General features: G+C 48.0%; 1 protein-coding gene across 2 annotated transcripts in view; it reads left to right on the top strand.

The window, feature by feature from the left end:
• Positions 1-17,499, top strand: part of LOC119955096 (cystine/glutamate transporter-like) — an 83,988-nt gene that overhangs the window by 54,407 nt on the left and 12,082 nt on the right. The window contains exons 9-10 of one of the 2 annotated variants that reach the window (XM_038780967.1): positions 11,207-11,303; positions 16,857-17,006. In XM_038780967.1, the coding sequence (XP_038636895.1) occupies positions 11,207-11,303; positions 16,857-17,006 (247 nt within the window). The remainder of the gene's footprint in view (positions 1-11,206; positions 11,304-16,856; positions 17,007-17,499) is intronic. The other variant, XM_038780968.1, reaches the window with a different exon arrangement.

Here is a 17,499-nt window from a genome sequence, read left to right as displayed (position 1 = left end):
TCCAAAGTTTCACCATTTCTCAGTTTGCTGGTTGGATTGAAGGAGAAATTCTTCCCTTTCTACCATCAAAAACAGATAAATGCTTTCAGCAGCAGATAAAGTGGTATAAAGGAACCAAATAACACTGGCTAAACTAAGATATTATTAGATATATTAATTGAATTTGAGCTTCAAATTTTGCATTCTGAAACAGAATTATTTTTAATATTTCAGGAAGGGTCCATCATTCTAGTTGATTGTAGCTCTCACACTTATTCCTGCAGCCACCAAAGTAGTAATTATAATAATCTTTATTGTCACAAGTAGGCTTACATTAACACTGCAATGAAGATACTGTGAAAAGCCCCTAGTCGCCACATTCCGACACGTGTTCGGGTACACTGAGGGACAATTCAGAATGTCCAAATTACCTAACAAACACGTCTTTCGAGACTTGTGGGAGGAAACCGGAGCGCCTGAAGGAAACCCACGTAGACACAGGGAGAACATGCAGACCCTGCACAGACAGTGACCGAAGTCGCGAATCGAACCTGGAACCCTGGTGCTGTGAAGCAGCAGCGCTAACCACTGTGTTACCGTACCGCCCATGGTTTCATTGAGAAGAAGTATAGATTTCTGCCGTCTTTCAACAATTATGGCAAAGTTGCACTGGTTGTAGTTTCCACTTGTGGTGCATAGGACAGGTGTCCAAATATTTCCTCAGTGTTCAAAGCACCCATGGAACAGAACTGTGCAATGCAACAAATCCAGAAGCAGCTTGTAAGATGGACTTATGACAAAATGTCATTGTTAGAAAATATCCTGAAGGAAGCCACATCAGGCAGTTTTTTTTTGCAAAAATATACTTTTTTCATAAAATATCTGAAAGAAATGACAAATATTTAAAAGTGTCCATCACACAAAGTGCAATAACATTCAGGTTCTCTACATACATCATGCTGCACTCTGAGATGTTTCGATACAGTCAAATAAACATTACAGACATTTCAAAATGGTCATTACAAATGGTACAAAGGTATTTAAATTGTTTATATAGATCAAGTTGCACTCTTGAGATTCTTCACTACCATTGTGATATTTATGTATGTAATATTCATTGTGTACGTACACTATTAGTCATACAGCCCAAAGGGGTTCTATATAATTCCAGTCCCTCGGTTCACACGACCTTCCCCCATTGCACCTCTGCGGTGGCTTTCCCAAGCTTGGTGGATCCCTCAGCACATAGTTTTGGACTTGGAGCGTGCTAGTCTGCAATGCTCATTCTGGGACAACTCTTTGTATAGGAAGACCAACAAGAGGAAGACCAACAAGTTTTGAGTGTATTTCATCAAGTTGATCCTCCAGCAACAGCTGATGTTTGTCTCAGTGAGAATCCCTGCGAACAGCCCGTCGAGCGCTGAGTCCTGAGTCACAGAGCTGCTCTGATTGAACTCTCTCCAGGCCTTCTTTGCAAAGGCACATTCCATGAGGAGATGGACAACAGTCTCTTCCCCACCATCGTCACCTCGAGGGAAACGTAGAGATGGGGTGAGACTAGGTGTGTAGGAGGAATCTGATGGACAGGGCCTTTCTCACCATCAGCCAAGCTAGGTCTTGGTGCCTCAGGCTGGTTTTTTTTTTGCAAAAATATACTTTATTCATAAAATATTTTACAGGGACATCACAGTAACTTCATTGCAGTGTTAATGTAAGCCTACTTGTGACACCAGTAAAGATTATTATTATTAAATTGTCATAACAGGAAAGTGCAATGATAGTCACAATTTCTCCATGTTTGTGCCAGTTGTCTAATACTCTCAACCTTATCAAGACAAATGTTGTTGGACTAAATTTCAAATACCAGTGTGGGTTTTATATTGTTAAGGGAGTGAGGAAAATGTTGAACATAGAACATAGACCATACAGTGCAGAAGGAGGCCATTTGGCCCATCAAGTCTGCACCGACCCACTTAAGCTCTCACTTCCACCCTATCCCCAAAACCCTTCCTTTTTTTTTTATAAATTTAGATTACCCAATTATTTTTTCTATTAAGGGGCAATTTAGCGTGGCCAATCTACCTACTCTGCACATTTTTGGGTTGTGGGGGCGAAACCCACGCAGACACGGGGAGAATGTGCAAACTCCACACGGACAGTGACCCAGAGCCGGGATCGAACCTGGGACCTCAGCGCCGTGAGGCGGTTGTGCTAACCACTAGGCCACCATGCTGCCCCCCAAAACCCTTCCTAACGTTTTTGGAAAAAAAGGACAATTTAGCATGGCCACCTAACCTGCACATCTTTGGACTGTGGGAGGAAACTGGAGCACCCGGAGGAAACCCACACAGACACGGGGAGAACATGCAGACTCCGCACAGACAGTGACCCAGCGGGGAATCGAACCTGGGACCCTGGCGCTGTGAAGCCACAGTGTTAACCACTTGTGCTACCGTGCTGCCCTGGCTCTTTTGGTATTTTTTTTTCATTTAAGAAGTTAGAATATTGAAATTCTGTAACCAAGTTAAAGTTACTGCATTGCTGTTTTAATTTAAATCTGATTCATCGGATAAATTCAGCGAGAGTGGCCTCCGGATTTTCTGCGGGAGCAGGGGCCTGTCGGGAAGGTGAGTGTGTGCCTTTAAATTTGCTTACCTATCAGCGGGAGCGGCCTCCGGATTTTCTGCGGGAGCAGGGGCCTGTCGGGAAGGTGAGTGTGTGCCTTTAAATTTGCTTACCTTTCAGCGGGAGCGGCCTCCGGATTTTCGGTGGGAGCAGGGGCCTGTCGGGAAGGTGAGTGTGTGCCTTTAAATTTGCTTACCTTTCAGCGGGAGCGGCCTCCGGATTTCCGGTGGGAGCAGGGGCCTGTCGGGAAGGTGAGTGTGTGCCTTTAAATTTGCTTGCCTTTCAGCGGGAGCAGCCTCCGGATTTGCGGCGGGAGCAGGGGCCTGTCAGGAAGGTGAGTGTGTGCCTTTAAATTTGCTTGCCTTTCAGCGGGAGCGGCCTCCGGATTTGCAGCGAGAGCAGGGGCCTGTCGGGAAAGTGAGTACCTGTATATAAGTTGGGTGGTTCCTAAACCCGAGACACTACACTTGTAGAGGGGATGGCAGGGAAGGCAGTACAATGCTCCTCCTGCAGAATGTTTGAGGTGAGGGACATTTGAGGGACATCGTCAGTGTCCCTGCTGATTTCATCTGTGGGAAGTGCACCCAACTTCGGCTCCTCAAAAACCGTGTTAGGGAACTGGAGCTGGATGAACTTCGGATCATTCAGGAGGCAGAGGTGGTCATAGATAGAAGCTTCAGGGAGGTAGTTACACCAAAGAATAAAGATAGATGGGTGACGGTGAGAGGGGCTGGGGGTAAGCAGTCAGTACAGGGATCCCCTGTGGTCGTTCCCCTTAGTAACAGGTATACAGCTTTGGATACTGTTGGGGGGGGGGGGGGGGACTTACCAGGGGTCAGCCATGGGTTACAGGTCTCTGGCACAGACTCTGTCCCTGTTGCTCAGAAGGGAAGGGGGGAGAGGAGAAGAACATTAGTGATTGGAGACTCCATAGTTAGGGGGATAGATAGGAGATTCTGTGGGAACGAGAGAGACTCGCGGTTGGTGTGTTGCCTCCCAGGTGCCAGGGTCCGCGATGTCTCGGATCGTGTTTTCGGGATTCTTAAGGGGGAGGGGGAGCAGCCCCAAGTCATGATCCACATAGGTACCAACGACATAGGTAGGAAACTGGATAGGGATGTAAGGCAGGAGTTCAGGGAGCTAGGGTGGAAACTTAGATCCAGGACAAACCGAGTTATTATCTCTGGGTTGTTACCCGCGCCACGTGCTAGCGAGTCAAGGAATAAGGAGAGAGAGCAGTTGAACACGTAGCTGCAGGGATGGTGCAGCAGGGAGGGTTTCAGATTCCTGGACAATTGGGGCTCATTCTGGAGTAGGTGGGACCTCTACAAACGGGATGGTCTACACCTGGACCAGAGGGGTACTAATATCCTGGGGGGAGGTTTGCTAATGCTCTTCGGGAGGGTTTAAACTAGTTCAGCAGGGGAGATTGGGAACCTGAATTGTAGCTCCAGTACACAAGAAGTTGAGAGTAGTGAGGTCATGAGTAAGGTTTCAAAGTTGCAGGAGTGTACCGGCAGGAAGGAAGGTGGTTTAAAGTGCGTCTATTTCAATGCCAGGAGCATCCGGAATAAGGTGGGTGAGCTTGCGGCATGGGTTAGTACCTGGGACTTCGATGTTGTGGCCATTTCGGAGACATGGATAGAGCAGGGAGAGGAATGGTTGTTGCAGGTGCCGGGGTTTTGATATTTCAATAAGCTCAGGGAAGGTGGTAAGAGAGGGGGAGGGGTGGCATTGTTAGTCAAGGACAGTATTACGGTGGCTGAGAGGACATTTGATGAGGACGCGAATACTGAGGTAGTATGGGCTGAGTTAAGAAACAGGAAAGGAGAGGTCACCCTGTTAGGGTTTCCTATAGGCCTCCAAAAAGTTCCAGAGATTTAGAGGAAAGGATTGCAAAGATGATTCTGGATAGGAGCGAAAGTAACAGGGTCGTTGTTATGGGGGACTTTAACTTTCCAAATATTGACTGGAAACACTATAGTTCGAGTACTTTAGATGGGTCCGTTTTTGTCCAATATGTGCAGGAGGGTTTCCTAACGCAGTATGTAGATTTGCCAACGAGAGGCGAGGCCATATTGGATTTGGTACTGGGTAATGAACCAGGACAGGTGTTAGATTTGGAGGTAGGTGAGCACTTTGCCAGTGACAACAATTTGATTACGTTTGCTTTAGTGATGGAAAGGGATAGGTATATACCGCAAGGCAAGAGTCATATCTGGGGGAAAGGCAATTATGATGCGATGAGGCAAGACTTGGGATGCATCGGCTGGAGAGGAAAACTGCAGGGGATGGGCACAATGGAAATGTGGAGCATGTTCAAGAAACAGCTACTGCATATCCTTGATAAGTATGTACCTGTTAGGCAGGGAGGAAGTGGTCGAGCGAGGGAACCATGGTTTACTAAAGCAGTTGAAACACTTGTAAAGAGGAAGAAGGAGGCTTATGTAAAGATGAGACGTGATGGTTCAGTTAGGGCGCTTGAGAGTTACAAGTTAGCTAGGAAGGCTCTAAGGAGAGAGCTAAGAAGAGCCAGGAGCGGACATGAGAAGTCTTTGGCAGGTAGGATCAAGGATAACCCTAAAGCTTTCTATAGATATGTCAGGAATAAAAGAATGACTAGGGTAAGAGTAGGGCCAGTCAAGGACAGTAGTGGGAAGTTGTGTGTGGAGTCCTAGGAGATAGGAGAGGTGCTAAATGAGTATTTTTCGTCCGTATTCACACAGGAAAAAGACAATGTTGTCGAGGAGAATACTGCGATACAGGCTACTAGACTAGAAGGGCTTGAGGTTCATAAGGAGGAGGTGTTAGCGATTCTGGAAAGTGTGAAAATAGATAAGTCCCCTGGGTCAGATAGGATTTATCATAGGATTCTCTGGGAAGCTAGGGAGGAGATTGCTGAGCCTTTGGCTTTGATCTTTAAGTCATCTGTGTCTACAGGAATAGTGCCAGAATACTGGAGGATAGCAAATGTTGTCCCCTTGTTCAAGAAGGGGAGTAGAGATAACCCCGGTAACTATAGACCAGTGAGCGTTACTTCTGTTGTGGGAAAAGTCTTGGAAAGGTTTATAAGAGATAGGATGTATAATCATCTGGAAAGGAATAATTTGATTAGAGATAGTCAACATGGTTTTGTAAAGGGTAGGTTGTGCCTCACAAACCTTATTGAGTTCTTCGAGAAGGTGACAAAATAAGTGGATGAGGGTAAAGCAGTTGATGTGGTGTATATGGATTTCAGTCAAGCGTTTGATAAGGTTCCCCATGGTAGGCTATTGCAGAAAATACAGAGGCATGGGATTCAGGGTGATTTAGCAGTTTGGATCAGAAATTGGCTAGCTGATAGAAGGCAAAGGGTGGTGGTTGATGGGAAATGTTCAGACTGGTGTCCAGTTACTACTGGTGTACCACAAGGATCTGTTTTGGGGCCGCTGCTGTTTGTCATTTTTATAAATGACCTGGAGGAGGGCCTAGAAGGATGGGTGAGTAAATTTGCAGATGACACTAAAGTCGGTGGAGTTGTGGACAGTGCAGAAGGATGTTACAAGTTACAGAGGGACATAGATAAGCTGCAGAGCTGGGCTGACAGGTGGCAAATGGAGTTTAATGCAGAAAAGTGTGAGGTGATTCATTTTGGAAGGAATAACAGGAAGACAGAGTACTGGGCTAATGGTAAGATTCTTGGTAGTGTGGACGAGCAGAGAGATCTCGGTGTCCATGTCCATAGATCCCTGAAAGTTGCCACCCAGGTTGAGAGGGTTGTTAAGAAGATGTACGGTGTGTTAGCTTTTATTAGTAGAGGAATTGAGTTTCAGAGCCATGAGGTCATGTTGCAGTTGTACAAAACTCTGGTGCGGCCGCATTTGGAGTATTGCGTGCAGTTCTGGTCGCCGCATTATAGGAAGGATGTGGAAGCATTGGACAGAGGAGATTTACAAGGATGTTTCCTGGTATGGAGGGAAGATCTTACGAGGAAAGGCTGAAGGACTTGAGGCTGTTTTCGTTAGAGAGAAGAAGGTTAAGAGGTGACTTAATTGAGGCATACAAGATGATCAGAGGATTAGATAGGGTGGACATTGAGAGCCTTTTTCCTCGGATGGTGATGTCTAGCACGAGGGGACATAGCTTTAAATTGAGGGGAGATAGATATAGGACAGATGTCAGAGGTAGATTCTTTACTCAGAGAGTAGTAAGGGCGTGGAATGCCCTGCCTGCAACAGTAGTGGACTCGCCAACACTAAACGCATTCAAATGGTAATTGGATAGGCATATGGACGATAAGGGAATAGTGTAGATGGGCTTTAGAGGGGTTTCACATGTTGGCGCAACATCGAGGGCTGAAGGGCCTGTACTGTGCTGTAATGTTCTATGTTCTATGTTCTAAATATTTATTCATCTACTGTCCACATATCAGGATAACACAAGAACGCTTGTGTCAATTCAGTGAGCTAATGACAGTAACAACACTTTCTTGCGTTACTTGTCTGCAGATGTATAAACTCACACTCCAGATTGTCAGGAGCAAGGGCTCACACTGAGACAGTTAATCGACACTGAGCGAAATATCTGCTCAATGTTTAAAAGTAACAGGCCTGGATTTTCTATTTGAGACACTAAGTGCTGACACCGGGACTAAATCTCAAGAGTTCTACGCTGACCAAAGCGGCTCTGGTCCCGGAACAATTCAGGACAAATTAATGGGCTAGCACAGGCACCATGTGTAATTCCAACCAACGCCGGTGCCTGATACACCGGAGTCGGTATTGACACTGGAGAGCCTGACAGGCTGCAGATGCACCATCTCCCCACACACACTCCTTCCAGCCAAGGTGATGCCACCTTGAACAGTGGCCCTGAGATTTGCAGATGCAGAGCTGGAGACAATGTTGGATGGTGTGGAGGAGAGACAGGAGACCTGTTCCCCGTGGTGGGAAGGAGGATGCCACACATGGATGTAAACCGGGCCTGGGCGCAGGTGACAGAGGCCATGAGCGTTGTGGACCCCACCGCTAGGAAGAAGCTGCACGACTTCCTCAGGGTGGCCTGGGTGAGTCACCACCTTCCTGCCCCTGGCACCACCCCTGTCCTCCACCAATAACACCCCTCCCTCTCGCCGCCATGCAGCCCCCACCCAGCAGACCGGTAGGCAGCGCTGGGTGAGGGTGAGCAATCTCTCTAGGCCAGAGACGGTGAGGCTCCTCCACCACCATGGCTCTGGCACCAACCCCTGTGCCACACACCCATAGCCCCACCCCCTCCCCTCCCCCCTCATGGGTCGATCAAACCCCACCCGCCAGCAATCCATATGCACCCCATCCTGCACCACATGCCAACACCCACACAGCCCGCCATGGCTGGGTGCCCAGCACACACAGGCCACTAGCTGTGAACCCCCTGTGGTGCCAGCGACCGAGTGTCTCACACTCAGCATTGTCTGTCCCTCCCGTCTCAGGAGAAGGTGGCCCACAACACCAGGGAGAGAGGAAAGACCGGAGGGGGCCACCAGATGTATGGCCCCTCACCGCCACAGAGCAGAGAGCGTTGGATTTGGCTGGAGGGCGCAGAAAGCAGGCTCGTCAAGGCGGAGGTTGGCATTAGGTAATCAAGTGAGCCCCCGATGGATTGTGGTGTGCCTACGGCACTTGTGGCACCTCCCCTCAACCATCCCACCATCTGCACATCTCCCACCTTCCATCCCCCACACCTCCACCACCCCAGCCCCCTCACCCACCCCACCTGTAACCTAAACATGCTGGTGACTCCCACAGGGGAGGTGCTGGGACACCTCAGTACCTCTGAATCCCACCCACAACGTCCACTGTGAGACCCAGACACAGCCAGGCCCATGCAGGCCCAGTAAACCCAGAGGACGGCCACAAAAAGGGCCCACTGGTGTGGGGCGTGAGCGTTGAAGGTGGGCAGGGGCAGGGCCCCAGGGTGGCCACCACACAATGCCCCATTACCCAGCCCCACCCCTCTCACACCTTATCCTGGACCGTGTCCCCACCCCGGACCCCATCGCCATCCCCGCCACCCCAGGGGGTTTGATGGGACTGTGAGATGGAATGGCCTACATGCATGCAGGGATCACCTGGGCGGATGGTGGAGACTGCTACTGAGAGCAGGAGTCATACATGTCAAATAATACAGAGTACCAAGGCTCATCGCGGAGCGGGTAATCATCATCCTCCATCCCATGGATCAGACCCCCTGTAGGAGCACAGTAGAGGTTTCAGGTGCAACAGAGGGGGAGGGGATTGCAGGGCAGGGTGTCCAGAAGAGGGGGTGGAGGACATGTGGGGTGGGAAGGGACGGTCAAGATGCCAGTAGCCAGGCCCACTAGTCAGTGAATCTGGTGCAATGAGAGTCTCCCTTGCGCGGCGACCCAGTGGAGGACGCATCAGGCCTCAATGATGGGAGACTCTCCGAGCGCTATACTGGAAGGTCCCTTCAGAGTGGTTCAGGCAACTGATAAGATGTCCCATACACGGCGGCCCAGGTGCACACGTCCAGTCTCCAGTGTCTACCCGGGCCCCATGCTCTGCCCATCCTGGCCCTCCTCCGCATCCTCCTCATTGCACAAGGCCTGGTGTTCATCCTCTTCCTCCAGCATGTCACCCATCTGCTATGCAATGTTGTGGAGGACGCAGCGGACCACCACGATGTGAGAGACCCCCCTCGCGCTAGATTGGAGAGCCCCTCCAGAGCGGTCCAGGCACCTGAACCGCATCTTCAGCACGCTGATGCACCACTCGATCATGCTCCTGGGCCGAGCACGGGCATCATTATTGCGGTTCTCTGCATTGGTTTGAGGCCTCCGGATAGGCATCCTCCCTGAACAGGTGCTGGAATGTGGCGACAAGGGGCTTTTGACAGCAACTTCATTGAAGCCTACGTGTGACAATAAGTGATTATTATTATTATTATTATTATTATCAGCCACGACCGCAGCGGATAGCCCCTGTCGCCCAAAAGCCAATGCCTCACCCGGGGCTGGACCTCGAAGGGGTCAGGTACCATCGAGTGTGCCAGTATGAAAGCAGCGTGCTGCTGCTTGGGTATCGGACGCAGATGTGCATGATGCACACACCAACTGCACGCTCATCGAGTGAAACCCCTTTGTGAATGCCAGCCCCTCAAGCGGCGGAACTCAGAGGGGAACATGCGTCTCGTCGATCACCCTCTGGATCTGGGCATCCGGGCGGTGGTGGCGAACCTGCTGCCTGGGCAGGCTGGTTGGCATGGTCCATATTTAGCATGATGTATTGCACTGTATGGTCACACAGGGCATCTGTAACGGCACCTTCGCACAGAGAACCCAGACAGGTCCTTACTCTGGGTTTGGAAGGACCCCGCCGCATAGAGGTTCAGGGTGATCGTCACCTAGGAGGCCACTAGGAGTGGGTGTGCTCCCCATATCCCTGGGTTCCAGGTATACCATGATGTGGCAGAGCTGTCGCACGATCCCCCTGCTCAGTCGGAGTCTTTGGCAATACACTTGGTCCAGCAGGTCCTCACATTACAGGCGTTGCCGGTACACACGAGGCCTGATGCAGCACCGCATTCCCACTTCCTCGGCCTTTTGGATAGATGGATCTCCGTCCTCACCAGCTGGCCCCTGCCTCTCTGGGGCAAGCTCTGCTTCTGCAGGGTCCTCCTCGAACAACTCCTGCTCGTATGGCCTCATGGTGCCCACTAGCTGCAGTGACCAGGCAGATGCCAATCATTCCTGGATGGATATCAAAATCTATTTTCTGTAGGGGATTGAAAGGCAGACATGTTAGCATGATGGTTACCCCCATGCCCAACCAAGTCCAACGGGTTACACGGCGGCCCTTCCCTACACGCGAGCCCCTGTCCCACTCCACCCTCCCTTTCCATCCCCACCTCAGCCAGTCCCTCGGACACATCCCCCTCTGCACTGCACCCCTGGCCCCATCACTGCTTGGCACTGGGGTCTTCTGACTCTGGCAGCCATCCCTGCTGGCAGGGGTACCAGTGGTACACTCTGTGGCCCCTGTCCTGCGGCCTCCCTTGGGATCTATTGCGGGCATCCCCCTTGGGTGGGTTGTGTGGTGCCCCTCCAGCAGAGTGGTGTCTGGCTGTTGGGGCGGGCTGGGATCTGTGGGCCCCTTGGAGGGGTGGGGGGGGAGGGGGGCACCCAATTAGGGGCACCCAATTGGCCACTGGCACTCTGCGCAACTATGGGCCACAGTGGGCGGTCAGTGGGGTGCGCTGCATTATGAGGGGTGTGGTCAGGACGGATAGGGAGTAGCTGTTCCCCTTAGTTGAAGGGTCAGTTACAAAGGGACACAAGTTCAAGGTGAGGGGCAGGAGGTTCAGGGTGGATTTGAGGAAAAACAGTTTTACCCACAGGGTGGTGACGGTCTGGAATACACTGCATGGGAGGGGGGTAGAGGCAGGTTGCCCCCCATCCTTTAAAAAGTACCTGGATGAAGGGGCGGCACAGTGGTTAGCACTGTTGCCTGTGTCTGCGTGGGTCTCACCCCCACAATCCCGGTGGGTTGGCCACGCTAAATTGCCCCATAATTGGAATTTTAAAAAAAATGATTTAAAAAAAAATTACTGCTGTTCTCTGTCTTAGGGTATTCTTTGTGGCTTCAAGAGAAAATCAGTGGCCAGCTCTCTTCTCCATGATCCACGTTCGACGCCACACTCCTCTTCCAGCTGTACTGTTAATGGTGAGTACAGATTACTGCTAATTCCGGTACCGCCCTGGCATTACTGACTACAGCTCTGTGTCAAACTAAACATTCTGCAACCTTTCTGTTTACCAGTTTTACCTTGTACAGTAATGCAGGTCAGTAAACTGGAATTGTCTTTGAGCATTTTCTGTAGTCTAACAGTTGTTTGTTGCTCCAGTTCCACACCATAGCTCTTAAACTGAATATTGGTTCCCTCACAGAAAACCCACTGCTGCTCTGTTGCTAGCACAGCCTCGAAGCTGGGTTTTCTATTTCATGCAATGGAAATCTACACTTTCCTCAGTGTTGTTTAATTCTCTACCATGCTTTTGATCTTGGTTACTGATCTTGTATCGAAGGAGGGTTTATCAATGCTTTGTACATGTCAGGAGGCACACCACTCTCCATACCCCCGTCAGGACTGCAGTTAAAGTATTTGTGGTAAACCACTGTTAATGTACTATATGTATTGTGGTAAACTGTTACTGTACTACATGTATTGCGGTAAACCATGAAGTTAAAAACTCACCACTATTCTTAGAATTCCCCTATACCAAAAAGGGCCGACATTCTAAATGGTGAACAGGGATTCTCACTCCCTGGCATGCAGGCTTAGGTGGATGCTATTCAGGTCAAACTATGTTTTCAAGTTATCCCCTGGTATAACCCATACCTTCACTGAAGAATTTTACCTACTTACTACTTAGTAGCATCGATATCCTGGGTCCTGTGTTGCTAAGTAAGTAAAGTAGGCTTTGTAATAACCACTGTTTCAGGTTAAACTTTTAAGTTATTTTGTTATTATATTTTTTCTTTTAAAAGGTGCAATCACTGTCTTTACAGAAAAGTAAAAAGATCTTGCTCCTGGATTCTCCTGGTTGGTTGAAGAGACCTTCAGGTCCACCTTGACAATCACTTTTCTTTAGCTTTTGGTCTTCCTCAGATGGATTCACTGTTCTGCTCGGTTGCTATGCTCTATCTTTCCCATGTAGCGAGCTATTAGAGCTGGCTCTGCTGACTCTGCACCCTGACTCTGAGCTGACTCTGCCTCCTCTTTTTAGCTTTTGGATGTCTTTCTCAGATGTATTAGCTGTTTTAGCTCGGCTGCTTTGCTTTGTCCCTTTCCCATGACCGAGCTATGAGAGCTGACTCTGAGCTGACTCTTGGCCTCTCTGGTTCCTTCTCTGCTTCTCTGCCTACCGTCCCCTTTCTCAGAGTTTATATATCTTTCTAACAGTTATTACGTTTTTATGACTTTATTGTAAAGTAACTTTTATTTCACTTGGATTGTAAAAGGTACCTTTAATTTAAATTTTTCTAACACGACTAAGTATTCATTTTGAGCATGCCCTCATCTCATAGATCTGATTACCATTGTATCCTTTGTGATGTTCAAACATGCTTTGATTTCAAAGTGGTGTGGCTTTTGATTCCAATCATTTCTATAGTTTTATTATTATCAAATTGTGTCCCCAGCTCATAATTCTGACTTTGATTTGGGTCTAATATGTGTTCCCGTAGACACGTTGTCTCCAGCTTTCTTTAATTTACATGGTGTCAGCAGAACTTCACACCTTTGTCACCTAATTCAACTGAAAACCTCATCCATTCTTTTCCAGCTGCTTACTTAACTTCAATGAAGGTGTGAAATATCGCTTTTAGCTTTATACTAAAGATTCAATTGGTGGTGAGTTAAAAGACTTGCCTCACATTTAAACATTTGTCACCTAATTCAGCTGAAAACCTTATCCATTCTTTTCCATCTGCTTACCTAACTTCAAAACGAGGTGTGAAACATTGCTTTTAGCTGTATACTAAAATCAACTCGATTGTGACTTGAAATATCTGCTTGTTTTGTTTGCTAAGCCTGTTTGACAAAGGCTATCTGCTTTCACAGCCCTCTCCTGCAACTGATGTTGACCCTTCGTGGGATTTTTCCTACATTCTCTCATGTTTCTTAGATCATGTATTTCCAGACTTCCATGTTTCAAATGACATATCTTTTCATATTTTCAATTGCAACCACTGCCTGATGGCTCCGCCTCCCCTCGGGCTTGGTATAAAGGTGGCTGACCTCTGGCCCTGCCCCAGTTCGGGATCAGTGGTCAGGAGACTTTCGATTTGGCTTATTAATGCCACAGTTTTGTTCACTACTTGTTTTCTCTTAATTGATGGCACATCAGTATTTTCTGCATTTTCTCTAGTGTTTGCAACCCAATCTTTCCTCAGTGTTCACCAGTTTGTTTGAAGATTTTCTTTGATGTTCTGCATTGCATACTCGAAAACATTAAAACCCATGCATATGGGCCAATGGATCCAGCTTTAAGGGTGACCAGAAGGTCTGGGTCCCTGCTTGTCCCAGACCTGTTCTGCTCCCAGTATGTCATGCACTGAGTTCTGAGAATGCAATGTTAATATTCAATGGAACTGACCGTGCATTATAGCACAGGGACAGCTCAGTTCAGTATAAATACAAATAAAACCTAAACACTGTGGTCCTGTAACCTCTGCACCTGGATCATATTATCTGCCATTAAATCTGCCAGATGTGTAGACACCATGTGGACAATGCAATTATTTTGAGGACAACAAATGGCCGATTTTTCTCGTTGGGAGGCATTCCAAGCTGGGAACCCTGAGCAGCGAGTGGCGGGACATCAGCCGTGACCTTCCCAGAGGTGGCCAATTGAGAAACCACTTCCAGAGCACAGTCCAATTAGAGTCCGAAACAGGTGAGTCAAAGTGGGCAAAGGGCAGGGTGGCCAGCAACCTCACTAAGAATGGTACAGACTGTTCAGGTGAGGGACCAGAAGATGGAGGCCTGCTGGAACTGGTCGACAGATTCTAACACCCAGTGGATCTGTCTGCAGGAGTGTACTGGATGAAACCAATGTATTGGTTTAAATAATGTCATAATGCTCAGACTTCCCACTGTACTCTCACACAGGGAAGGGAAGTGAGTAGCAGGCACAGTTGGTGTCCCATACCCCAACTGGCAAATTTGGATTGCCAGGAGAAAATGCCAGTTAATTGATGCAATCATGGCTTTCTTTGGCTTCCTGCCAGTCAAGTCACTATCTGAGAATGGAACATGCCACTGGGAAAAGCAAAGGCAGAAAAACACTTATTTTTAAATGTTTCTACCGAAATTCAGGATTTATTTTGCATGACGTCACTGAGTGCAATCAGTTTCATGAACAATATCATGTAATTTTTAATGAGCCAAACCGTTCTTTGATTTCACTTTTTGAAGGCTACAATACTTCTCACTTGACAATGGCATGAAATACTACAGCAATGTCATTTTCACATATAAATTGTCGTTTCTTTACTAGAAAATGTTCGGATTGCTCCATCTAAGCATTGCGGTTAATGCAGAAGACATCACATTAATTATCTCTGGAGATACGAACATGTAGCCAACCCAAGACATCACATTAATCATCTCTGGAGATACGAACATGTAGCCAACTATTATCCCGATGTATATCCCTCTGGGTTATCAATTATTCCTCAGGTACCTCCTTCTTGGCTGTCCAATTGAATCTATGCTCTCAATTATTTTAATGTCTGCGGTTTTTCTTTTCATTCATTCACAGAATGTAAGCATCTCTGGCTAATCCAGCAATTATAGCCCATCCCCTTGAGAAGGTGGTGGTGAGCTGCTTTTGTGAACCGCTGAAGTCTATGTGGTGTAGGAACACCCACAGTGCTGTTAGAGAGGCCTTCCAGGATTTTGACCCAGCAACAGTGAAGGAATGGTGATATATTTCCAATGGTGCGTGACTTGGAGTGGAACTTGCAGGTAGTGGTGATCCCATGCATCTGCTGTCCTTGTCCTTCTAGGCAGTAGTGGTCACAGGTTTGGAAGGTTCTGTTGAAGGAACCTCGGTAAGTTGCTGCAGTGCATCTTGTAGATGGTACACATTGCTGCCACTGTCAGTGGTAAAGGGAGTGAATCAATTGGGCTGCTTTGTCCTGGTTTCTTAAGTATTGTTGCAGCTGCACTCATCCAGGAAAGTGGAGAGAATTCCATCACATTCCTCACTTACACCTCGTGGATCATGAACAGACTTTGACAAGTCAGGAGGTGAGCCATATTCTGCAGAATTCTCAAGCTTCTGACCTGCTCCTGTAACTATTGTATTTATATGGCTGGTCCAGTTCAATTTCTGGCCAATATGCGGCATGGATGTTACAGGTCTTGAGAATATGGCTTACAAGCTGTCCAGGTCTTGTTGTATGAACAGGGACTGCTTCAATATCTGAGGAGCTGTGAATGGTACTGAACATTGTGCAATCATCAGCGAATATCTCCACTTTCATCACACTCCTGCAAGGAAGATCATTGGCGAAGCAGCTGAAGATCTTCCTCTCCTACCCAGCCAGATTCGGCAGTGTATTTCTCCCCGGTCTGGTCCGGTGCGGGAGTGAATTCCTCCTTCATCCGGCCAGGCCCAGCAGCATCCTTCTTGGCCTGGGATCCTCCCTCTCTCCTTCTCCTGCCAAAACCTCTTTTTCTGGAGCACGCTCATTGCTACCAGTGTTGCTGCTCCTTCAATCACTGACTGCTTCTTTCCACATTTTCTGCCGATAGGGCCACCCGTCTGGCTATCAGCAGCAAATACAGGAGTGGAACGGTCTGTGTTGGGAGGAGCAGTTTCTTTCAGAATTTTCCACACCACTGATCGTCATTTTGAAAACTGCCTCCGGGGGCCACTTTGGGGGACTTTGCAGGTCACACCCAGCCTGTGGACTGTGCCTATGTTAGATGATACACGCTACTTCGTTCTCATATTGTTGAACTTCTTGTATGTTATGGGAGTTGCATTCATCCAGACAAGTGGAAAATATTCTCACACTCCTGACTTGTGCCTTGTAGAAGGTGGAAATGCTTTGGGGAATCAGGAAATGAGCAATTCACCCCATAATACCATTTAACGTTGCCACAACACTTGCAAGGCTCATCCAATTAACTCTCTGGGCCATGGTGACACCCACAATTTTGATAATTGGAGATTCAATGAAGGAAATGCTCTTGAATGTTACGGGGAGATGGTTAGAGTTTCCCACAAGAGATGGTCATAACCTGGAACTTGTATGCCACAAGTTATGTACGGTGTGGTAAGTACCTTGTAAGGCCAGATGTCAGCCCAAGTCTGAACGTTGTCCAGTCTTGCATATGGATATGGATTGTTTCAGCAAATATCCTCACTCCTGGAGTCCTTCCCCTGATCCCCCTTGACTTTAATTTTCCTAGATATTCTGTCCAGCCCTTTCATAACTTTGAACACCTCTATAAACTTTCCCCTTCATTTTCTCTTCTCCAAGTAGAACAGCCTCACTTTCTCCAATCTGTGTTACGAACTGAAGTTCCTCATCACCAGTGTGGCTTTCCTGCACTCTTTCCAAAGCCTCCGCATCCTTCCTACAACATTGTACTCAAAAGCAAAACAGTAATCAGTTGGATTAGATTTGTCCTGCGATTTGTATCCAAGCATTTAGTGCACTTTCTCCAGTGTTTTTAAACTATCTCTGTGTCTTCCTCAGTATCCACTGGTCATTTTGATGATTTTCATTGGTGATCTGTATGGTTTGCTGACTTTAAACAGCTTTCCCCGATGGCTGTTTATGGGGCTTGTAACCATTGGACTCATCCGACATCAGTACAAACGACCAGATATACACCGTCCGTTCAAGGTACAGTATCACAGGTTATTCATTAAGCAAAAGGCAGCTTAGTATCAAGGCATTCTCTTCGCTGCCAGCTGCACATGATTCATTCTTACCTCGTCTAAAAGGCCTCTTCCTAGAGTTTGTGCAGGGGGGGGCGGGGTTGAGTGCGTTGGCAACAACGCCACTCCCGATGGTCCTGGGTAAATATTCGGGGAGTCCGGTGGTGGTGGCGACGTTGAAGATCTGGAGGCAGTTGAGGCAGCACTTCAAGTTGTGGGCGGGGTCAAGAGAGATGCCGTTTAGGGAGAACCATAGGTTTGAGCCAGGGAAGTGGGATGGGAGATTTCAGAGATGCGGGCAGAGGGGAGTTAGGGTATTAAAGGATTTGTTTCTGGGGGGCCGTTTTGCAAGGCTGGAGGTGTTGGAGGAGAAATATGGACTGGGGCAGGGTGAAGTATTTAGATATCTGCAGGTCCAGGATTTTGCCAGGAAGGAGGTTCAGAGCTTACTGATAGCA

This window comes from Scyliorhinus canicula, chromosome 20 (genome assembly GCF_902713615.1).
Source record: "Scyliorhinus canicula chromosome 20, sScyCan1.1, whole genome shotgun sequence".
Classification (NCBI taxonomy): Eukaryota; Metazoa; Chordata; class Chondrichthyes; order Carcharhiniformes; family Scyliorhinidae; genus Scyliorhinus; species Scyliorhinus canicula.
The sequence above is the reverse complement of the archived record's forward strand: the minus strand, read 5'-3'. Positions and strand labels throughout refer to the sequence as shown.